This window comes from Trichechus manatus, unplaced genomic scaffold (assembly GCF_000243295.1).
Source record: "Trichechus manatus latirostris isolate Lorelei unplaced genomic scaffold, TriManLat1.0 scaffold00003, whole genome shotgun sequence".
Taxonomy (NCBI): Eukaryota; Metazoa; Chordata; class Mammalia; order Sirenia; family Trichechidae; genus Trichechus; species Trichechus manatus.
This window is the reverse complement of record NW_004443939.1, coordinates 27050927-27075313: the sequence shown is the minus strand read 5'-3', so window position 1 is coordinate 27075313 and position 24387 is coordinate 27050927. Positions and strand designations below refer to the sequence as shown.

Here is a 24387-nt window from a genome sequence, read left to right as displayed (position 1 = left end):
CATCTAGGTCAATTGGCATAACAAAGTTTATTAAGAAAATATTCTGCATCCTACTTTGGTGAGTGGCATCTGGGGTCTTAAAAGCTAGCAAGCAGCCATCCAAGATTCATCAATTGGTCCCAATTCACCTAGAGTAATGGAGAATGAAGAACACCAAAGCCACAAGGAAAGTATTAGCCCAAGAGACAGAAAGGGCCACATAAACCAGAGACTGCATCAGCCTTAGACCACAAGAACTAGATGATGCCCAGCTACCACCAATGGCTGCCCTGACAGGGAACACAACAGAGAGTCCCTGATGGAGCATGAGAAAAGTGGGGTGCAGAACTCAAATTCTAGTAAAAAGCCCAGACTTAATGGTCTGACTGAAACTGGAGAATCCCCAGAAAGCATGGCCTCTGGACTGTCAACCCAGAACTAAAACCCATTCCTGAGGCCAACTTTTCAGACAAAGATTAGACTGGATTATGGGACACAGAATGATACTCATGAAGAGTGTGCTTCTTAGCTCAGGTAGATACACGAGACTAAACAGGCAGCTCCCGTCCAGAGGTGAGATGAGAAGGCAGAGAAGGTCAAGAGCTGGTTGAATGGTCACGGGAAATCAGGGGTGGAAAGGAGGAGTGTAATGTCACAGTATAGGCAGAGTACTTAGGGTCACATAACAATGTATGTATAAATTGTTGTATGAGACACTAACTTGAATTGTAAACTTTCACTTACAATACAACAAAAAAAAGTAAATTGTAGCAATATAATTGTAGAAACAGAGAAACCAATTAGAACGCTACTGTAACAGCCTATGTGTGAGGCAAAGGTAATCTGGACTAAGGTAGGAGCAGTGGAGGCGAAAAATTATGGAATTTTGAATATACTTTGCCAGTACGGTCAACAGACCCTCCCTATGGATGCAGCAAAGAAGCAGGGCAGGAAGCAAGGTTGATCAGTGGTTCTCAATGCAGGGCGATTTTGCTCCCCAGGGGACATACGCAATGTCTGAAGACATTTTTGGTTGTCACAGCTAGATGAAGCGTGCCACTGGCATCTAGTAGGTAAAGGCCAGGGATGCTGCTAAACATACTACAGTGCACAGCACAGCCCCTATTAACAAAGAATTATCTGGCCCAAAATATCAATAGTGTCAAGGTTGAGAAACCCTGATCCCAAATGGTTCCCATCCTAGAACACCCATACTTCTGGGTGATTAAAAAAAAAAAAAAAAGAAATGGCCTACTTACTTTCAAAATTTAAAGACAACTAAAATAAATGTGGTGTACGTGGGACAAAGTTTATTTGCTTTAGGGGTAAATTATATCACTCTGTTAACACTACGTTGATCAGAAACTCTGGTTGGTATATAAATCTGATTAATAAAATACGAGAAAACCAATTTCTGCTTAATAAGCATCATTTGTTTGATGGGCAAACTTTCTCTAAATACAACAGAATAACTTCTATCTGGCAATACCTGTCAACGCTACTGTACTTATACATCCCAACTATGCTTAAATCTACATATTCCAATACATTCAGTGCTTTTTTCAAATACAAATTCCCATAAAAATTTAAAGGGATGCCTACAACAGTAAAATCAGGACTACAAAAACAAGATTGGAGGGAAATAATGGCCCACTTGTCCCTACGTGCATATAACTGTTATCTGATTTATTTCGGCCTTGAGCAAATGGACACATTCAATTTATGTATCAGGAACAGGATTGCAATATACTTTTTTCGGAATTACTGTAAGACCAGCAATAGGAAAAGTACTCTTTCAAATCCAGTTCACAAGAAACAAAATGCCACGAAGCTGGGAAAGTTCAAGTTATTCTTTGTTATCTAAATGCAAAGAATCTTAGGAGTAAATCGCTGTGATACACTCAAGAATAAACAAAATAAGCACTCTAATAAATTCCTGGAACCACAAAATAATTACTATTAAGACAGTAAATTATGTACCCCGATATGCTTCGGAAAGTCTAGGGAAATGTCTGGAATTACTTGGTAACTGAATTAGATAACAGAAAATACAAAAATTATCTACCCTGAGTTCAGGAGGTCGAAAGGACAATTCAAAATATTACCTTACATTTGAGTTCCCACAGGTTGGGACTGAGGGGGAACTTTCTTCGAAGCTGCAAAGTCAATTTTCGACAACTTCCTGACGGATAGAGGAAATTCTTAATTATAAGGACCTCAATAAAACTGGCCAAGGCCACAACCAATATACTAGGTTACTAAATCTGGTTAACACTTAATTCTAGAAACAATTTTTTTAAGTAAAGAAAAGGAATCGTATTGCTATAGCTTCGCTCACATTATTTAAACAAAAACTCTGAAACCAGTTTAAGAACTAACATGCCCCCGGGCTGAATTCATCACAAATTGTGATAAAACTAAAATATCTGACAGTCTGCAAGTAAAATACAGGGACACTTTACTACCCTGAGAATCACGCTGGGTTCCCGCTAGGCCGGGCGGACGTTTTCGGGGGCATCACCGCGCGGCGTCCCGGGCGCTTCGCCGAGGGGCCCTGCGGCTGCAGCGCTCTCGAGACACTGTTGCGTCGCCCGGCCCGTCGACGTCACACCCTTACACCCTTCCCCAGGGATACACAGAATGACCCCCGCGATAAACTCATCCTTGCATCAGCGACCAATAAAAAACAACTACTCCTTTTGCTTCAGACTTTCCGAAACCCAAGGCCAATCGCGGTCGCACCAGCAGTCTTACCCACCCACATGAACAAACACAGCTTAATCACAAAAACCCGCGGAGAGAAAACGCCAAAATAACCCCCGTTCTCGCGAAATCTTAAACACAACTCCCGCGACATTTCTCTCCTCCTTCTTTCTCAGCTCCACCCCCACAACAACTCGTTACCTCAGAAACCTCGCGAGATTTCCTTCTCTCGGTGCCCGCCCCTTTACGGCACGATGGTCGCACAAGAATGCGATACAGACTCCACAGCCGCCATTTTCTTTCTTTCTTAGCAGTTAGCTGAGAGGAGGGTGTCTGCGAAGACGCGGTAGCGGCCACTGTAGGGTAACCATGGCAGACTATTCAACGGTGCCTCCACCCTCCTCGGGCTCAGCTGGTGGTGGCAGTGGCGGTGGTGGAGGAGTAAACGATGCTTTCAAAGATGCGCTGCAGAGAGCCCGGCAGGTACGTCTGGACCGCGCGGCGGGATCCCGACAGCTCATGGTAATTGGCCGCTGGCTGACTAGGCCGCTACCCCTCGCGCATGAGGAAGAGTCAAACGGTGACCTTCCGGCCTCCGAAATGTGAGGAGACTCCCGTCTCCCCACATTGTTATGCTGGTTAGAGACCAGAACCCGGTTTTGTGTTCGTGTCTAAGCTGCTTAGAACCCACGCGTGCTACACAAAATGGCTTTAGGTCTTTTCTCCCGTTTTTGCGGCACTCGGCGCTTCTGCAAGGAGTTAATCTCTTTTTCCTTAGGGTGAACATCATCTTTCATGGGATAAAGCGCACGTAGTTTTACACAATAGTGTGGAAGTTTCTGGTAATAATGAGTTTGAGAAAGGACTAACGTTTGCCTTCAGGAGCTGTAGTCAGGGATTTGTCATTAAAGCAGCCTTTACAGCTTCCAACTCATTCTAGTTCTTCTTCGCAGTTAAAGGATCTTTCTGTATCATTCACCTTCACACAAGGAAGAGACTTAAGAGCGTTAGTATCCCGAGTTGGAATCCTTCCTCTGGGCGGGATTTCCGTGTCAGCCAAAGTTGTACCAGTCCTTCCCCCATTATTTCTCAAAATGGCCTCAGGCTCCTTATACCCGAAGTTTCAATTTGAATCTGTCTCTCTATTCAGAGGCGTAAACTGACGAGACCTCTTTGTATTGAGTAGGTGCGTACCTTTGCCCCGAAGGCACTTCTTTCCCAAGTGAAAGGTGTGAAAAAACTAGTATAGACTATAGTGTTAAGAGAATGGCAATCAGTAATTTTGTAGTGTGTTTTGATTGCAGTAGTTCACTTCGTTAACTTGTTTTTTATCCTCCAGTACGATTAAAGGATCATTTGACTCAAAAGCAAAATTCATAAAAATATAGTTACACTCATTTATAATCAGAAATATTTGCGAGAATTCGCAAAAGGTTATCATGTATATTAATAATAGGCTTTTTTTCACCTAATTTTTTTTAACCACTTCAGAACATGGTTAGAGTAACAATGGAAGCATTTATATAACTGTGGCAGAAATCCTGTTAGTGATTTTATTGATTTTTTTATTCAGGTGGGAAGAGTCACCAGAATTATTTTATTCAGTCACCGTATTGATTTAATTTGTGCTAGACACCGTACTCAGATGCTGGAGATTTTTAATGTGTAAATTGAGTCTTCTAGAAAGCAGTAGTATAATCAGGGAACCAAATGCAAATGAACAGTACCAAAAAAACCAAAACCCTTTGCCATCGAGTCGATTCTGACTCACAGCGACCCTATAGGAAAGAGTAGAACTGCCCCATAGAGTTTCCAAGGAGCACCTGGTGGATTTGAACTGCTGACCTTTTGGTTAGCAGCCATAGCACTTAACCAGTATGCCAGCAGGGTTTCCCAGTGAACAGTACTATCTGATTAATGCTATCAGAGAGGAGTAGACAAAATATGAGTGCTGTTAATTCAAGCACTTGTTCTATAAGCATTTATGGAGTTCCTACTAGTTCTTACTAGGCACTGTGCAAGGTATCAGGGTACCTAACTGCCCAAGTAAAAGAGTGATGTTGAGCAAGGCATTAAAGAATGAGTGTGAGTTTGACCACTGGAGAAAAGAAGCAACATGTGTAAAGGTGTGGGGATTTTGCAATGACAAAAACCTAAGAGTGGAATCACTGTAGGATAGTAAGTGGGCAAGGAGGGTGGAAAATGAGGTGAGAAGAGGTACAGATGATTTGGGGATCCAAATTGTGAAACACCTTGGATTGCATGCTTTAATTGAAAATTCGATTTTATTATTTGGCTGAGTTGTAATTTCCTGAGTAAAGTTAGACTTTTTAAATATTGAAATTATTCTCAAACTGTGTAATTTCCTGTGTTTTCCTTGTATAAGTCAGCTGCCCTCATGGCTTTGCTGTGATGATTTAAATGTTTCTTTATAGAATTAATCTTAAATCTGAGATTCCCAGTTGTTGAATTATCCTTTTTTACTACATTTGAGGATGCCTAGAATTAATCTTAAATCTGAGATTCCCAGTTGTTGAATTACCCTTTTTTACTACATTTGAGGATGTCTCTATATATCAGTTGTAGCTGTTTGTCTAAATTAAGTGTGGAATAATTAGAAAAGAGTACTACTTTGACTGAAATAAGTTAGGTCAGTTATCAGAAACCCTTTTTCTCATCTGTACAAAAAGTATATTATATTTTCAATATCTCCATCTTACCTTAAATTTCTTTTCTTTGTCCAGAGTATAAAAGTATGTTCTTTAGGAGGAAAACATATAAGAACAATTTTTTTACCTCAAGGAGCTCAAGAGGTGTTTGTGAATGGGGATGCTATTAGGATTTTTAACTGGACAACTCTTACTCAGATATTAGGTTCCCTAGTTCTACCTAATAAATGCCAGTAGTATTTATTCTATCTAATTGTTGCATTCTGACAATTCAGGCAGAGTTGCTGATCTTTTCTTTTTGTAAAGAATCCTGATTAACTTATTTTTTATGTGAAATTTCCAAACTTGTATAATACTCTGGACAAAATCTGGCAGAGGGGCACCAGATTGCTTCCCTAGTTTTGGATTTCCAATGTCTACACTTTAAAATTCCTTTTTTTTTTTTGTAGATTTCAAACTGTAACTCCAGAGGGTGGAATTAGGATTTTTTTAAATTAGGTCTTTTGTGATCACATCTAAAAAGGAAGTTTAAATGAAAGGTTTGGCGGTTTGAACCCATCTAGCACTTGGTAGGAGAAAAACCAGGCAATGTGAGACTAGATGAATAGAGTGGTAGATCACAAACTAAGCAAGAATAGGTTGTTTCCATCCTTTTACTTCTAAACAACTGTTCAATTAGTCATTAAATATTCCATTACTCTTGATCCTCTTCCCTAATAATTGTAAAAATGATTCTGGCTGCAGTATATTCTTTGGATGATACGAAAATACAAAATAGAGCTGTTGGTTTTTTATTACCATCTCTTCAGTGAAAATTAGCATTTGGGTATGATTTATTATTATTATTATATTTTGTGACAGGATAGGAGAGGCTTAATTGTGATAAGCAAAGATCCCTGTGTTCTAGAGAGGGGACTTGAAGAATATTAATAATGGCCTGATAATATTTCTGGTGTCCTCCACACCTCTTCACCATTCTAGTCCATGGGAATTGAATCCACAGAACCCCGCCCATAGTATGTACTCAATATTTATTTAACTGGATCAATAAATATCTAATGAATTAATGCAGTAATGAAATTTTGTTTGCAAGATAATTCTGTTCTTTCAAAATTTATTTCTTGCGTGCCTACTATATGGCTAGCATTGTACCAGATCCTAGGGATACAAAAACAGATACAGGCACATTTTTCACAAATAGAGTATATGTTTTTGGTCAGGGTGAATAAAAATCTTGTTGAATTTTTTAATCAAATGTTTGAAGTTTCATTGTGAACACTGCTTTATAGTTGAATTACAGTATGTTGATTTGTTCATAATAGCCAGCAACTTATTGAGGATATACTATATATTAGGCTCTGTGCAAGTATATCTTGTATTAACTTATTTAATCCTCACAACATTCCTGTTAGGTAGGCATAGAAACTGTATACAGATAAGGTAAATGAGGCACAGGATACTAAAGAAAATTAGGTAAAGGACTCAAAGCAAGATCATAGCCTCTAGCAGTCTGATTCCAAAGCTTAGGGGGAAGCATGTAGTGGACTGAAAATTAGGAGATAGGCATTTTGGCAGTTTACTTGTCTTCTGGTAATCAGCTTTTATTTTATTTTTTAAAATTTCTGAAATCAAGGAGTATGACTAAGTAACCTCTTCAATGAATTTACTTTTAATTCTGAAGTTATTGGATTCTACGAGTGGTCAATGAAGAAAGTGAAAATGCTAAAACAATGAAAGCAAGAAAAACTCATTCAAGTAGTGGAATCAGGTCCAAATGGAAAGCTTGAATTACGCTGTAAATTAAAATCAAATAAAGTTAGGGATTACCTACACTTAATTCTACATGCCTAATGAGGATCGTGTACAGTTAGATGTTAGGAATTGTTGTTTATCTTAAAGTAGTCCTCCTTGTGGCCTAGGAAATACACATATCCTGTTGATCTTAGAGAATTGATCATCAAGTCTGTGTTGGTATTTTTACTGAAAAGCTCTTTAATGTAATTGTCTCATTTCTGAATTTTTGAGGTAGTGTTAATGGTTCTTTTGAGTGGATTAAGTATCAGGCTGCATTTTAATTTGGATAGTCTTCAAATAATGAATTAAAAAAAACAAACCTATTGCTGCCAAATCTATTCCAACTCATAGCAACCCTATAGGAGAGAGTAGAACTGCCCTGTAGGGTTTCCAAGGAGTGGCTGGTGGATTCGAACTGCAGACCTTTTGGTTAGCAGCCCAATACTTAACCACTGCACCGCGAGGGCTACTACGCCAGAATAAGGAGGTATAACTAAGTAAACTTTCTCTGTGCAAGTTTCTTGAAGTTCAGGGAGTGGTGCTCTGCAAACTCCTAGAGCATTTATAAACACTAGTAGGTATTTACAGCCTAAACCATTTGTCATTAATTAGTAGTGTTATTTTCTCTGACCTGAATGTTATGAGTTTTTAATGAACATTTCAAATACTTGAGTGCTTTAAAATGTAGGGGTCGAAACGCAGGTGTTTTCAGATGTGATTAGGAAAACTTTCAGGAAAGAATTAAGATTTGAATTAAATGGTGAAAGACACAAAATTTTGATTGAGAAAGTGAAAAATGGTTAAGGAAGGTTAGATTGACCAGAGTTACAGAGTCAGGAAAATCAGATGTGTGGAGCTCTTTTTATCAAGGGCTATTATACTTAATTCTCATGTCCTTCATAGTAGATATTTGTATTTATAGATGAGAAAAGAGAAATCTAGGAACCCTAAGAAGTACAGTTGGTTTATGGAATCTGATACATATTGAATTTAACTGATACACATTGAACATAAGATTCAGGTCCTTGAGTTTGCCCTTCCACCTAAACCAAACCTGTTGCCATCAAGTTGATTCCGACTCATAGCAGCCCTATAGGACAGAGTACAACTGCCCCCATAGGGTTTCCAAAGCTGTAAATCTTTATGGAAGCAGACTGCCACATCTTTCTCCATAGTGCACCTGGTAGGTTCAAATCCCATCCACTTCTGTTCAGCAGCTGGGCGCTTAAACCACTGCTCCACCAGGGCTTCTCAAATTTGCCCTTACTCTGTCCATTTTCCTGATAATAAAGCTTGAGGCAGTTGAAATAGTTCTATATCAGGATTTCCATGTTAGGTTCTGTAAGGAATAATCCTAATAAAACTATTATGTCTGATGATTATTGAAGATGGGTGATGGATAAACTGGAGTTCCTTACATTATTTCAGTTTTGAGTATTCTTGACATTTTCCATGATAAATTAACCAGAAAACCAAATTTTAATGACAGTAACTAGCATGGAGCCGTGTATAAATTGAGAAAAAAGGTATTGCCCAAAGTTGAAGGCATTTGGCACCAGATAGAGATGTCCACCATTCACTTGCTTTATGTGACCTTGGTTAAGTTACCCCTCTGGGATTTTTTTCAAGTGTAAAATGAATCTACATTACTGAGTACTCTGCCTCATGGGGTTATGGTGATTCAGTGAAAAAATGTGTCTAAAACGTTTATTATAACATATAGTGTAGATGATCCAACAGAATGCAGAACCATATTTATGCCTGTTGCGAAGAAAGGTGATCCAGTCGAATGCAGAAATTATCAAACAATATCATTAGTACCACACACAAGTAAAATTTTGCTGAAGATCATTCAAAAGTGGTTGCAGCGGTATATCCACAGGGAACTGCCTGAAATTCAAGCCAGATTCAGAAGAGGATGTGGAACAAGGGATATCATTGCTGATGTCAGATGGATCTTGGCTGAAAGCAGAGAATGCCAGAAAGATGTTTACCTGTGTTTTATTGGCTGTGCAAAGGCATTGACTGTGTGGATCATAACAAATTACAGATAACATAGCAAAGAATGATAATTCCAGAACACTTAATTGTGCTCATGAGGAATCTGTACATAGATCAAGAGGCAGTGGTTCAAACAGAACATGGGGATACTGGATGGTTTAAAGTCAAGAAAGATGTGTGTCAGGATTGTATCCATTCACTGTACTTATTCAATCTATGCTGAGCAAATAATACGAGAAGCTGGACTGTATGAACAAGAACGGGGCATCAGGATTGGAAGAAGACTCATTAACAACATGCATTATGCAGATGACACAACCTTGCTTGCACTTAAACCACATCTCAGTTTGGACTAGCCACATTTCAAGTGCTCAGTAACCACATGTGATTGTGGCTACTTTATTGGATAGCACAGCGTTAGAGTCCTACAAGATGTTCAGATTCTCTGCCCACATACAGCTTTTCAAGAATCATAAAGGCCATGAAGAAGACAGAATTAGGATGCAGGTTTTCTTCAAAGCTATTTGGTCTGTGTCTTCTAAAGATTTCTAGTTGATTACTTCTTTGTTGGTTCTCGTAGGGGTGTATCAGAAGGTTAATTCCAGTTGATGATTGATTGATTGATAATGCCCTGAAATATTAATAGTAGCAATAAACTGATCTGTAACTTTGTCTATTAAATTAATATCACTGTGTAATACTAAAGAATATTTAGCATAGATATGGGTGAGGAAATCTACTATTGAATATAATATATAATAATTTGTGCCATTCTTGATGAAGATGTGGATTTTTTTTTTTAAAGATTGCAGCAAAAATTGGAGGTGATGCTGGTACATCACTGAACTCAAATGACTATGGTTATGGGGGACAAAAAAGACCTTTGGAAGATGGAGGTAAGTTATACCATAAATATTTTAGATATTTTACACGGTGTTTAGTTGAAGTGATTTTTCAATATTTTTCAAATGTTTTTATTGAAACATTAATCATACGGTTCCTAAAATTGTAAGATTTTTGTTAGCCTCAAAAAGAAAGGAGAAAGAGAGACCTAGACAAGGTAGGTAAAATTTGGGTCCACCAGCAAGTTTTATCTTATTAAGGAGCAGTTCAGTTTTCTTTCTTAAAGCATTGTGCCAGATTGAAAGTTTGCACAGACTTATTGTTAATATAATGGAAAAAACAAAAAATATGAATCGTTTAGGAGACATTTCACTCGTTTTTCTCATCATGCATGAATGAATCTTTATATGCTATGTTTTCATGATTTTGCTATTTCAGATTTCACTTTAAAGGTTGAAGTTGCTATAGCTTGCTACTTTAGTGTGTTGCAGGTTATACCATTTTTTATGTTTCGTTTGTTTTAGTATTTTGTGTTTCAGGTTTAACTTAAAACAGTGGATTTACAGTGCTTTTTTTTTAATGTTGAAGTTCTGAACTTAGAAGTCTGCACGTAATTTTTCTTTTAGGTTTGATGTATGAACTTTGATTCATTTTCTTTTTGCCCTCTTTGTTTTGTTTTTTGTTTGTTTTAAAAGAGGATTCTTGAGCCTATAGAATGTATTAGTAGCTTTTTGACCAGGAGTACTTGGTTTCCTTTTATTTAAGTGTCTTTCATATTTATAGTGAGGTTTTTAATATACAAAAGAAAATGAGCTAATGATGCTTCAGATGTTGTATGTAATGTATTCTTTTTATTTTATGTGTAGATGGCTCTTGGACAAGTCCGAGCAGTACAACACACTGGGAGGGAATGCCCTCTCCTTTTAAAGGCAGGAATTTTTATTTATTACCTGTGTTTAGTATGTAAACGTGAAATAAACCAGTGGATTCTTGAAATGGACACAAATATTTCTTGGATTATGTGTCTGAATTTTTACTGCACAACATTCTGATGTTTAATTATTTACGTTTGAAGGGGGGAGGAGAATAGTACTTTCAGTTACAGGTTGTCTCTTCTAAGGTATGCATTGTATTTACTCATCTGTGTAAAGGATTTAGAGGAAGGTAGTCATGTATTTGCTTTGAGTGTTTTTACTGAAGTGTTATGCTGCGAAATGTTTGGTTAGGAAAATTCAACAGTTCAGATTGTGATTGCCTTGTAATGTGAATTTATTTTTATTTATTTACTTTTTGCATAGCTTTGTGGTCACTGTCAGATACACTCAACTTTTGATATGTCAAATTTTCACATTTTGATAGCTTTTTTCTTTCTTCCAATCTTCAGTTTCTACAGTGGAAGCATCATTAGCCTTTAGCATGTGATATTTTGCTAGTAATGGACCTAAATACTTTGTCTTTATCATTCAAAAGTGCTTAACGTGCATTAAGGTCAGTGATTTGATATAGTCAAAGGATTTTTTTTTTAATGTCTGTGCATCTTTAAACATGAAGAGAATGAAAAAATATGTAATTCTTTAGACTTCGACGAGTATGGGTTGAGTTTTGCCAATTTCAATTCACGTACAGTATCCTCAGATATGTCAATAAATGTTATATTAATTAATTTTGTTTGGAGGGGAAGCTAAGTCTTATAATTGTACTTACTGGCAAAAAAAATTAAAAGACTCTTAATTTTGCAGATCAACCAGATGCTAAGAAAGTTGCTCCTCAAAATGACTGTAAGTATTTATTTTAAAACTGGATGAAGAGTTAAAGTAACTGAATTTTAATATCTAAAGTCTGTGGATATTCTTTTAGAATATCTAGCCTGAATTTCTTTGTAAATGTATACTTTTTTTTCCCTACTTCTACAATCCCTCACTTTAATTATGGCCAGGTATACACATGTTAGTAAGGTTTGGTGCTAGCATATCTCACATATTCAGTTTATTTAACTGCTCCAATTCTTAATCTGTGCTTAAACACTACACGAAAAAGGAATGTATTTTTTTCTTCTATGCTACTTTCATTTTTTTTTTTTTTTTTTTTTTTTCTGTGTCAGGAAAAGATTTTGTAATTGTCTAATATGATTATATTGTTAAATATATAGGTATGAACTTAAATTGCAAATTTACATTTTGTCTTTATTTAATTTTTTGGTAGCTTTTGGAACACAGTTACCACCGATGCATCAGCAGCAAAGGTATAGTCAAAGATTTTCAAAACGAGCTTTGTAAGTTTTTGTCTAACTATATGGATAAACACAACAAAGTTGTTGTTATTAGGTGCCAGCGAGTCAGTTCCGACTCACTGTGACCCTGTGTACAACAGAACAAAACACTGCCTAGTCCTGCACAAGCCTCACAATCATTGCTATGTTTGAGCCCATTGTTGCAGCGACTATGTCAGTCCATCTGTTTGAAAATTATCCCCTTTTTTACGGACCCTCTACCTTCCCAAGCATGATGTCTTTCTCCAGGGACTGGTAGCTCCTAATATGTCCAAAGTATGTGAGATGAAGTCTTACCGCCCTTGCTTCTAAGGAGCATTCTGGCTGTATTTCTTCCAAGACAGATTTTTTCATTCTTCTGGGAGCCCATGGTGTGTTCAATATTCTTTGCCAACACCATACTTCAAAGGTGTCAGTTCTTTTTCAGTCTTATTTATTGTCCAGGTTTTGCATGCATATGAGGCAATTGAAAATACCATGTCTTAATCTTCAAAGTGACAACTTTGCATTTTAACACTTTATAAAGAGGTCTTTTGCAGCAGATTTGCTCAGTGCAATCCATCCTTTGATTTCTTGATTGCTGCTTCCATGGACGTTGATTTTGGTTCCAAGTAAAATGAAATCCTTGATAACTTCAGTATTTTCTCCATTTATCATGGTGTTGCTTATTGGTCCAGTTGTGAGGAATTTTGTTACCTTTATGTTGAGGTGTAATCCATAGTTAAGGTTATAGTCTTTGATCTTCATCGGTAAGTGCTTCAAGTCCTCTTTACTTTCAGCAAGCAAGCTTGTGTTATCTGCATATTACTGGTTGTAAATGAGTCTTCCTCCCATCCTGATGCCTTATTCTTATAGTTCAGCTTCTCAGATTTTTTGCTCAGCATACATATTGAATAAGTAAAATGAAAGGATACAACCCTGATGCACACCTTTCCTGACTTTAAACCATGTAGTATCCTCTTGTCCTGTTTGAACGACCACCTTTTGATCTATGTTCAGATTCCTCATGAGTACAATTAAGTGTTCTGGAATACCCATTCTGTGCAGTGTTAGCCATAATTTGTTATGATCCACACGATCGAATGCCTTTGCGTAGTCGGTAAAACACAGGTAAACATCTTTCTGGTATTCTCTGCTTTCAGCCGAGACCCATCTGACATCAGTAATGATATGCTTCCTCCCACATCCTGTTTTGAATCCAGCTAGAATTTCTGGCAGTTTCCTGGTGATGTACTGCTGCAGCTGCTTTTGAATGATCTTCAGAAAAATTTTACTTGTATGTGATGTTAATGATATCGTTTGATAATTTCTGCATTCGATTGTATCACCTTTCTTTGAAATAGGCATAAATATGGTTCTCTTCCACTCAGTTTACCATGTAGCTGTCCTCTGAATTTCATGGCATAGATAAGTGAGCACTTCCAGCACTGCATCTGTTTGTTGAATCATCTCAGTTGGTATTCCATCAATTCTGGAGCCTTGTTTTTTGCCAGTGCCTTCCATGCAGCTTGGACCTCTTCCTTCAGTACAGTCAGTTCATGATCATATGCTTCCTCCTGAAATGGTTGAACATCAATCATTGCTTTTTGGTATATTGATTCTATTCCTTCCATCTTCTGTTTATGCTTCCTGTGTCATTTATTTTCCCCATAGAATCCTTCAGAATTGCAGCTCGGGGCTTGAATTCTTCAGTTCTTTCAGCTTGAGAAATGTTGCGTATGTTCTTCTGTTTTGGTTTTCTAACTCCAGGCCTTTACACATTTTGTTATAATACTTTACTTGGTCTTCTCCATCCTCCCTTTGAAATCTTCTGTTCAGCTCTTTTACTTCATCATTTCGCTTTAGCTACTCGGCGTTCAAGAGCAAGTTTCAAAGTCTGTTCTGACATCCATTTTGGTCTTTCTTTTTAGTGACAGCCAAGATAGTGTGTAGGGAGTATGTTTTTTATGTGTGTTTCATTTCCCTTGATGGATGTCACACAAAATAAGACTTTTGTTTCATTTTATTTTGAGTCAGATATATTTGTAAATTGGAAGGATAGGTGGAATTAGCCAGATTTCAGAAAAACAGTTGGAGCCCTGGTTGCACAGTGGTTAAGAACTCAGCTGGTAACCAAAAGGTTGGCAGTTTGAATCTGCCAGCTGCTCCTTGGAAACCCTGTGGGGCAGTTCTTCTCCATCTTACAGGGTTGCTATGAGTTGGAATTGACTCGATGGCAACGGGTTTGATTTGGTTTGGTTTTGGGGTGAATTAGTATAACTCTTAAGATGATATTCTCTGAACTCCACTCTCAACTCCTTTTCAGTTCATACCTTTAGACTGTTCCACACACGATCCCCTCCTTACTTGATGTGTGTCACCTTAAGATACTGAGTTTACTCAAATGATAGACTATATGGTATATTTTGGCCATGAATATGCACCTGGAACCTTAATTTAAGCCATTAGGAGCTTAAATTAAACTTCTGGTTTTTATTAGTAGACGACATTTTGTACGTAAACAAATTGTCCTTGTTTCTGGTGTTTTTTAGCAGGTCTGTAATGACGGAAGAATACAAAGTTCCAGATGGAATGGTTGGATTCAGTAAGTAACCTAATTTTAAAACTTTGTAAACATAATCAAAAGAGACTTTACAATCGTCCAACTTTTTTTTTTTTTTTTTTTTTAAACCAGTAATTGGCCGAGGAGGTGAACAGATCTCGCGCATACAACAGGAATCTGGATGCAAAATACAAATAGCTCCTGGTACTATTATTTTCTTCATATTTTCAAAGTGATTTGAAAAACAGTAGTATGTGTTTAAGTTGCTGGTGAAAATGATGCAACCTGTTAATCTTTTCATGATCTAAAATTTTCTGGTTTTGTTTTTCAATGTAGACAGTGGTGGCCTTCCAGAAAGATCTTGTATGTTAACTGGGACACCTGAATCTGTCCAGTAAGTATGACAGTCTTAAAAACGATTTAAAGTTATAACGTAAAGGTTGTTTGAACTTTGTCTTTGCTCTTAATTACTGTTTTTACCTCCCCTTCTCTGAAATTTTCCCAACTCCTTTGGAGTTTATGCTTCATGCCTTTATCAATTAAGGTTCCTCGTCTAGACCATAAACCAACCAAACCCAGTGCCGTCGATTCCGACTCATAGCGACCCTATAGCACAGAGTAAAACTGCCTCATAGGGTTTCCGAGGAGTGCCTGGTGGATTCAAACTGCTAACCTTTTGGTTAGCAGCCATAGCTCTTCACCACCACACCACCAGGGTTTCATCTAGACCATAGAACACATAAAATGATTAAAACTGACTTTGTATGTGCTTTAAACTGTTCTTTAGAGGCTGAATGTGGCCTAGAAAAGGATACATAATCAATGTCAACTGATTTCCTGTAAAACTTATCACCATTAACTTTGAGTGGACCTTCCTGTTGCCAGCATTTCCCTGTATAGTCATTCTCTTCCTCTTTTTCAAGACTATTTGATATCTTATCTCTCTCCAAATCTTCAGCATCATCCCTTCTCACAAACTTCAGCTTATTTTTCTGAAAACATAGTAGCAATCATAAGAAACGTTTCTACTTTTCCCTACCAATAAATATACCAGTCTGCCTTCTTTGAGTACATACAGTACTCAGATACTGCCTTCCTTTGTTTCCATGTGCCTAAGGCCAGCCCCTCCTTTGTATTGAAGGACATTGTCCCTGAAGTTGAACTGTCTCTTCTGCATAATTAGTTTTATCATCTCTAGTAGATAACTTCTAGCAGCATACAAACATGTTGGAAACTACCTCCCTCGCCTCCAGTCCTTAACAAAAACCATCCTTCCTTTCTATTTCCTACTCCCTTTTACAGTAAAACTCCTTAAAAGAGATGGCTCTACTTCCCATGTCATCTGCCGTTTTGCTTTGTTTTGTTTTTGTTTTCCCATTTTCTCTTGCACTCACACCAGTCAGGCCTCTATTCACACCATTCCATTGAACTTGGTTCTTGTTAAGGTCACAGAGGACATCCACATCAGTCAACCTAATAGCAGTGCTTAACACAGTGGACTATTCCCTCCCTGAAATAACTTGATTTATTTTGCCTCAGGACAGCTATTTCACTGGCTGCTCTTAGTCTCTCTTACTTGTTCTGCCTTATTTGGCCTCTCAACATGGAATTGCCACAAAATTCAGTCTTCACAAGGTATATCTGTATACATGCCTTACAACCAACCAAACCAAACTTGTTGGTGTTGAGTTGATTCTAACTCAGAGCGACCCTATAAGACAGAGTAGAGCTGCCTCATAGGGTTTCCAAGGAGATTCGAGCTACCGACCTTTTGGTTAGCAGCCAAGTTCTTAACCCCTGTGCCAGCAGGGCTTGTTAGGTGGCTTCATTTAATCCCATGGCTTTATAGATCATAAATTTTATTTATTCCTAAATTTTTATCTTCAGCCTTGATCTCTTTCCTAAGTTCTAGATTCGTATATTCAACTGACCACAGAATACCTCAGTTGACTGTCTATTAGGCATCTCATCAGATTGTTCCAAACAGATTCCTTTATTTTCACCCCACCCCAAATCTGCTTTTTTCTTATGTTCATCTTACCTCAATATGTGGCAGCTGTTTTAAAACTTTTATCTTTTCCTCATGCCCCATTTATCTATGAGCAACTGTTGGTCATCCCTCCTTCATAATTTATTGACAATCTAGCCCCTTCTTTCTACTTATACTCCCATCTTAGTCCGTGGCACCATTTGCTTATATTATTGCATAGCTTTCCACGAAAACTACATTATTTTTACTTTTGTCCCAGATTATCTTTGTTAGGTGCTGTCAAGACGATTCCAATTTATAGTGACCCTGTAGGACAGAGTAGAACTGCTCCACAGGGTTTCCAAGGCTATAATCTACTGGAATAGATTGTGACGTCTTTTCTCCCACAAAGCAGAGCAGCTGGTGGGTTTGAATCACCAACCTTTCAGTTAGTAGCCAAGCGCTTAACCATTGCACCACCAGGGCTCATTCTTATCCCTAATAGTCTGTTGTAATAGGCTAGCCATAGTGAATCTTTTAAAAAAGTAAAACAGTTCACATCACAGCTTTGCTCAAAATCTTCTAATTGCTTTCCCATTTAGTTTAGAGTAAAAGTCAGTGGTCATTCATCCCCCAACTCACTGTATTCTAGCCCCGTTAGCCTCTTTTATAGTCTTTCAGCCTACCAGACATGCTCCTCATTTGTACTTCCTGTTTGTTCTCCCTAGAACAGTTTCCCCCAGATATTTCCATAGTCACTTGCCCACTTCTTTCAGATCTTAATTAAAATATCTCCTTATCACTGAGACCTTTTGTGTAAAATCGCCTCCCTACACGCAGATAGTCCACCTTATCCTGCTTTTTCTTTATAGCACTTTCTAAATGACATTTATTTGATAAGTTATTTTTACTTAATGAAGTTCAGTGCCATTCCAGCAGAAACTAGTCTATTTTGTTGTAACCCCATTACCTAGCTGAGTGTCTGGCATATGGTTGAATGTTTGTTGAATGAATAAATGAGTTTAACACATGAATGAACAAAGTGGTCTCATTTAAAAATGTAAATAAATCATGTTCTTAGAAAAATCAGCTTAATTCTGAGAACTTTAGAAGTAGAATGCTACTACTTAGAAAATTTGGACTGTTCTCCAAAATATTGAAAATTGTATACGTAGAAAATTTATTGCATAGTATCAGAATTTTTGAACCTTGATGACGTTTTAATTAAAAATAAAAACATTGTTAAAATTTAATTTTAAGGCACTTATGTCTAAATTGCATTGGGAGGAGTTCATGATTGTATTATTTTATATTTCTCTTTGGATAAGCTTCTTGGTATGTTGTAACTCACTACATGAATATTAATTTGTTAACAGATCAGCAAAACGGTTATTGGACCAAATTGTTGAAAAAGGAAGACCAGCCCCTGGCTTTCATCATGGTGATGGACCAGGAAATGCAGTTCAAGAAATAATGATTCCAGCTAGCAAGGCAGGATTAGTTATTGGGAAGGGAGGAGAAACTATTAAACAACTTCAGGTATTATTGTGTTTGTATAATAAATGTTTTTAGTTTGCTTTGTTGCCAGTTTTCCCCAATCTCTCATTTGTTAATGTATACGATTTCTACAATTGTAACAGGAGCGGGCTGGAGTTAAAATGGTTATGATTCAAGATGGACCTCAGAACACTGGTGCTGACAAACCTCTTAGGATTACAGGAGACCCATACAAAGTTCAGGTAAGCTTTATATTTGTAAAAAGGGAGTTGGGATTGGGTGGCAAAATGGGCAAACCACGCAGGAATAATTAAAATGTTTTGAGACATGCTTTCTAAATTTGCTAAATTTTTTTACTTCAGCAAGCCAAGGAAATGGTATTAGAGTTAATTCGTGATCAAGGTGGTTTCAGAGAAGTTCGAAATGAGTATGGGTCAAGAATAGGAGGAAATGAAGGGATAGATGTAAGTAAAAATACCTATTCAAAAATGGTTATATGTTAATCCATAAATATAGTAGTAGTGTTCTTCCTGTATTGTGTTAGATAGCCCTCTAACATTTTAATCCATTTTCCCACTTTCTACCTTAGAATACAGACGTGTATATTTTGTATCTCTTTGCTCTATTTGATATAAATCTAGTACCAAAATATATATACTTTGTTGATTTGATGCAGATTAATTTTCAGGAAGTATGTGGCTATCTTAATACTTAATCTTCTTTGTATAAGGTCCCCATTCCAAGATTTGCTGTTGGCATTGTAATAGGAAGAAATGGAGAGATGATTAAAAAAATACAAAATGATGCCGGTGTTCGAATTCAGTTTAAGCCAGGCAAGTACATTACTTAATCTAAATGTTGGTGGCAATTACTATTTTTGTTTTTTGGGGTTTTTTTTTTTTTTTTTTTTTTTTGTGATGTCTTTACCTCGCTTTAGTACTTGGGTTATGCTGGCTTCATAGTTTGTTTTGAAGATGATGGAACAACACCTGATAGAATAGCACAAATAACAGGACCTCCAGACCGATGTCAACATGCTGCAGAGATTATTACAGACCTCCTTCGAAGTGTTCAGGTTTGATAGAACATTAACATTTTCAGTGTTTTGTTTCCATTTGTAAAGTTTTCATCAGATGTGAAAGTTCTCCCTTACACTTTTATATCAGAGTCTGCTTGATGATGCTTTATTAATGGCTAGAAAATTTAAACTGCTCTGAGGTAGATATCTTGGAGCTCAAAGAAGGCTACATAAGTGTCTTGTCGTACTCACCCCTGTATAAAAAGAACGAATGCTGGTTATTATTTGGGCTAAGTCATCTCTGAACGTCTGTAAATTTCAAGTTCAGGTATATGAGAGTTGGAAGAACAGATATGTCATAATTTCATCATGGAAAGGGTTGATAACTTTGTTACTTCTTGTCTTTCTCCTCCTCAGGCTGGTAATCCTGGTGGACCTGGACCTGGTGGTCGAGGGAGAGGTCGAGGTCAAGGCAACTGGAACATGGGACCACCTGGTGGACTACAGGAATTTAATTTTATTGTACCAACTGGGAAGACTGGATTGATAATAGGAAAAGGCAATGTATTTTAAACTCAGTGTTTTAATGTGTAGTTAAAATTTTGATACATTACCTAATTTTTCTGTTTCTGTTGCTTTTGTAAACAAGTGGCAATGATTTTTCTTAGGCAGTATTTTAGTAGAAAACTATTCTTATGTTGATAGCTAGAAACTAAAACATAAAAAAAGGTTTTTACATGTACTGAAGTTAAAAACGTGGGATTGGATCACATAGAGTAGTGGGACCAAGAGTTTTAAGTGTTAGTGTAAGAAACATTATTTTGACCTAAAAAGTAGTTTTGGGAGGTTTTTGTTTTTGTTTTGCTTTTCCTGGCTTTCATGTCTTTAAATTTTTGAGTTTATATTTGCTTCTGTTATGCTTGTAAAAGAGCAATTTATTTGAACCAAATATTTTAGTAAGTTATCAATTTTAAAGTTGGGATTTCAACAGAAGCATGAAATGCTTCATATGATTTGTTTTTAAAGTGTAGAATAAATGGATAATGGTAACAGAATTTTGTGAGATAGGATACTGACCAAAACTTTGTTTTTAAATGGCCCATTTAGTTGTGACTATTTTCTTTTGAATAGTTTCTCTTGTATCTTTTTGAATCTATAGAGAAATTACTGTCTTTGATTTTAGGAGGTGAAACTATAAAAAGCATAAGCCAACAGTCTGGTGCAAGAATAGAACTTCAGAGAAATCCTCCACCAAATGCAGATCCTAATATGAAGTTATTTACAATTCGTGGCACTCCACAGCAAATAGACTATGCTCGGCAACTTATAGAAGAAAAGATTGGTGTGAGTATACTTTTAATTACTAATTTATAGCATAGATACTGTTGGTTAAATAAGATAAGAATTCACATCCACTTGTCAGTGCTACAGAGAATGTACAGTTTCTAGTCTGAAATTAAAGATTTTATGACACACCAAAAAGAGGAGGGGGTTCCAACAATAAATAATCCAATTAAATATGCAGTTACAGGTGTTCAGAACCTTACATTTGGTTTATAGTAAAGATTGTTTTGGTGTGGGTAGGTAAGAGGGTAGCATTGCCTGCAAACAAGCCATTAGGGTTGGTGGAGTATTGTAGAAGGAAATAGTTAAAGAGAATTTAATATTTTTTGATGGCTTACTATACCTGACCCTGGTGTGACAAAGGTGAATCAGATGCATCCCCCACTCTAGAATAGAAATTTGCAAATCCTTGTTCTTGGCCTGGCTCAAAATCTGGGGAGTTTTAGAATGCATATTACTTGAGTGCTTTCATCCCTACACACACCCATGTACTACATGTAACAACACGCTGCAGACAGTTCTGATTCAGGATCTGTGACTAGGGCCCAGCATCTAATTTTTTAGAAAGCTGTTCCGGGTAATTCTCATACACAGCCAAATTTGGAAATTTTTCCGCTAGAGAGGTTTCCTGATGGTATTGCAAAAATGGATGAAGAGTCTTGACCGGCTTTTTCATAAATGAGACAAATAGTGCTTTATTGGGTTCAGTTCTTTTACTACGAAGAGTTAAAGTGTGAGGGATCATCTTAAATTATTAATAGTATCATATTTTTTGCAAGTAACGTGCCCATGTAAATAACATGCCCACACATATAGCCTGGTAGTGCACCTAGGAAAATAGCGTGCAAGAGGGTTGTGCGGATGGTCAAAACCATATAATGTGCGCATTGTTTGCGTAAAAATCTGTAGTTAGGATTTTTTAGGGAAATTCTCCTTGGTGCTTTGCATGCTGTGAATGGGGTGCAGAAGGCCTTTATGTACAAAAAACACTTTAAGAACAGCTTATAAAAATGTACACAAACATTCTAAGTTCTGTGATGTGGACAATAAGTATAATTGTTCACAAAATGAAGGAAATGTTGATTCAGTAATGGCAGAGGTTGGTGCCAAAGCAGAAAAATGAATGACGTCTTGATTTTGGATATTACTAGCCTAACATGCATGGATCAGGATTTCTGTTGGATTAATGGGGAAGTAAGATAGGTTGTTTGGAATAGTTTAGTGGTTAAAAGCATGAACTCTGGAGTTAGACTGCCTAGGTTGACTCCTGTCAACTCTTTTCTGGTTGTTTGACCTTGAGGAAATTATTACGTTCTTCTGTGCCTTAGTTTCCTTCTCTGTAAAATTAAAATAATGATATCTACCTTACTGAGTTGTAGTTTTGGGAAATAATTGAGTGAACGTGTGTGTGTGCGTGCGTGCGCACACGCTTATCACTTCAAAAAGTGCCCGACATATACAGCCCTATAAAATGTTGCTACATTTTCAGTATTGATTTTTTTTTTTTCTATTTGGGAAGGATGGGTAATGGATAATAGAAGCAAGGGATAAAGCCAGCAATTGGAGAGTTAGAGAGATAGTAAAAGGGAGTTTCAAAGTCATGATGTTTAGCCTTATTTTGTAGTAGGAAATTGACAACCAGCTGTGGTTTAAGCATTTTTTTCAAAATGCCTCATGGTGAATATTAATTGCATAAAAGGAGTTGTTTTAGGACATTTAATCTGATGGTCTTTGCAAGTTGGATTATCAAAAGAGAAATCAGCTAAGCATTATTAATTATGATGTAACTTGGTAAGGGTATGAAATATCTTTGTTTGTTGAATGCATTATAAAGGGAATTTTGATGCTGTTTAGAAAATTAAGACAAGTGAAAGGCAAAGGAGGAAATGATTTTAAATTCTTGGTCTAAATGGGGTTCCAGTGACAGAAATAGAAAGGTTATAAAGAGAACATTAGCTTGTTTGAGAAAGAGATAGGTTGATTATCAGTGAAATGTTCAGTACTGACAGTCCCTGGGTTACAAACGAGATCCCTTCGTAAGTGTGTCTTTCAGTGGAATTTGTAGGTAAATCAGAATAGGAGCATACGGTTCTTATTTAGCCTTACTTTAGTGCAAGAAAGGTCTAAGTTGCACATACTGCAAGCGAAGGTGATTGTGATGAAGGATTTGTTGCAAACGGGTTGATTCAGTTGTTTCAAAGTGAGGGCAAAGTTACGTAACATTAAAAGGCCAAGTACAAGTTGTCCTTAAATCTGTAATCCCGGGTACTTACTGTAGTTAGTTTGCAATATAGGACCTAAGTAATTTGGGGAGTATATTATCAAGATGGTTATCTCATTGATGTTAAGATAGTGGATGGAGAGAGAGAAGTGCTAATACAGGCTTCACATTTTATAGGCTTCCCCAATTAAGATGAAGATGAAATAGTAAAAATAAGAATTATAAAAGGAAAGGGAGATAGTACTGTCTGAAGAGACTAGAATAGAGCCAAAGGAAACATTTCATTTTTTTGTTAATGTTACTGATTTTAATGAATTTTACATGTCTCATTAACATGACAGAGTTAAGATTGTTCTGTAATATGAGTGAGGAAAGAAAGGAAAATCTAAAACTTAATTGCTTGTGAATGTGTAAGAGGATAGAAATGGAAGATTATTTGGCCATGGGATTGTTGAATCATCACTTTGTTTTTCTGATTTTTGTGTCGTCTTGCCTTTTTGCAGGGTCCGGTAAATCCTTTAGGGCCACCTGTACCCCATGGGCCACATGGTGTCCCAGGCCCCCATGGACCTCCTGGGCCTCCAGGGCCTGGAACGCCAATGGGGCCATACAATCCTGCACCTTATAATCCGGGACCACCTGGCCCTGCTCCTCAGTAAGTATTGAGTTTGGTTCTGGGCTTTTATCCCAAAGAGTCTAGCTTTTGGTGTATTTTCATATTCCTTTTATCTTTTCAGTGGTCCTCCAGCCCCGTATGCTCCCCAGGGGTGGGGAAATGCCTATCCACACTGGCAGCAACAGGCTCCTCCTGATCCAGGTAAATGATGCATTCCATTCACGGGTAATATGTATTGCTACATTTTTAAATTTTGTAGTATTGATTCTACACTATGTGCATTGCACCCATTCTTTCTGCCAAGAGTTAGGCACTGGGAATAAGACTGACATAAATATGGTTTCTGCTTTCATGAACTTTTTTCTACCCGCATTTGGCTTTTTCAGATTGGTACAGCAGAGTGCTGAGAGCCAAAAGCTACAGGAAGAAGTATAATTTTTTAGGTTTTAAATGCTGATAAAATGTGTAGTTTGTTAATTGTGACATAATGTGAGCCAGTAGTAAGTGTACATTTATAAAATTATATGAGATTCTAATGGAGTGTTAAATTTTTGGGTATTAAACTCCCAAATTCTCAAATAAGATAGTAAAGCAATCTGTTCTAGTACTCCTGATAAGGCAACTTCACATATTAGCAAAAATCAGGCCTATATTCTAACATGCCTGTGTTTAATGCATGTTAGAACTCTAAAATACATTGTTATATGTTTTTTTATTCACATCTGAATTTCATATATACTATTCACATCTGAATTTCATATATACTATGAGTCAGAATCGACTTGATCACAGTGGGTTTGGTTTTTGGTTTATTCTATTCTTGCATCTCCCTCTACCCCTTAGTTTTCTTCCTGTCTTGGTCAAGGAGGTATTCCTCGAAACCAATTTATTTATGATCCAGTTTCTTTTTTTTTTTTTTTTT

The 24387-nt window shown here is 37.1% G+C and overlaps 1 protein-coding gene across 16 annotated transcripts in view; it reads left to right on the top strand.

Annotated features, from left to right (window-relative positions):
* Positions 1-2831: 2831 nt before the first annotated feature.
* Positions 2832-24387, top strand: part of FUBP1 (far upstream element binding protein 1) — a 34696-nt gene continuing 13140 nt past the window's right edge. For 4 of the 16 annotated variants that reach the window (XM_023731279.1, XM_023731307.1, XM_023731291.1 and 1 more), the window contains exons 1-17: positions 2966-3204; positions 9952-10042; positions 10856-10918; positions 11729-11767; positions 12192-12231; positions 14790-14842; positions 14933-15004; positions 15137-15194; positions 18146-18308; positions 18410-18508; positions 18629-18730; positions 18997-19099; positions 19241-19341; positions 19702-19843; positions 20468-20628; positions 23353-23504; positions 23587-23666. In XM_023731279.1, coding sequence (XP_023587047.1) covers positions 3052-3204; positions 9952-10042; positions 10856-10918; positions 11729-11767; positions 12192-12231; positions 14790-14842; positions 14933-15004; positions 15137-15194; positions 18146-18308; positions 18410-18508; positions 18629-18730; positions 18997-19099; positions 19241-19341; positions 19702-19843; positions 20468-20628; positions 23353-23504; positions 23587-23666 — 1672 coding nt within the window. In that variant the 5' untranslated portion in view covers positions 2966-3051. Of the gene's footprint in view, positions 3205-9951; positions 11478-11728; positions 11768-12191; positions 12232-14789; positions 14843-14932; positions 15005-15136; positions 15195-18145; positions 18309-18409; positions 18509-18628; positions 18731-18996; positions 19100-19240; positions 19342-19701; positions 19844-20467; positions 20629-23352; positions 23505-23586; positions 23667-24387 lie in introns of all 16 variants that reach the window. The other 12 variants (XM_004369083.2, XM_023731312.1, XM_023731287.1 and 9 more) reach the window with 10 other exon arrangements.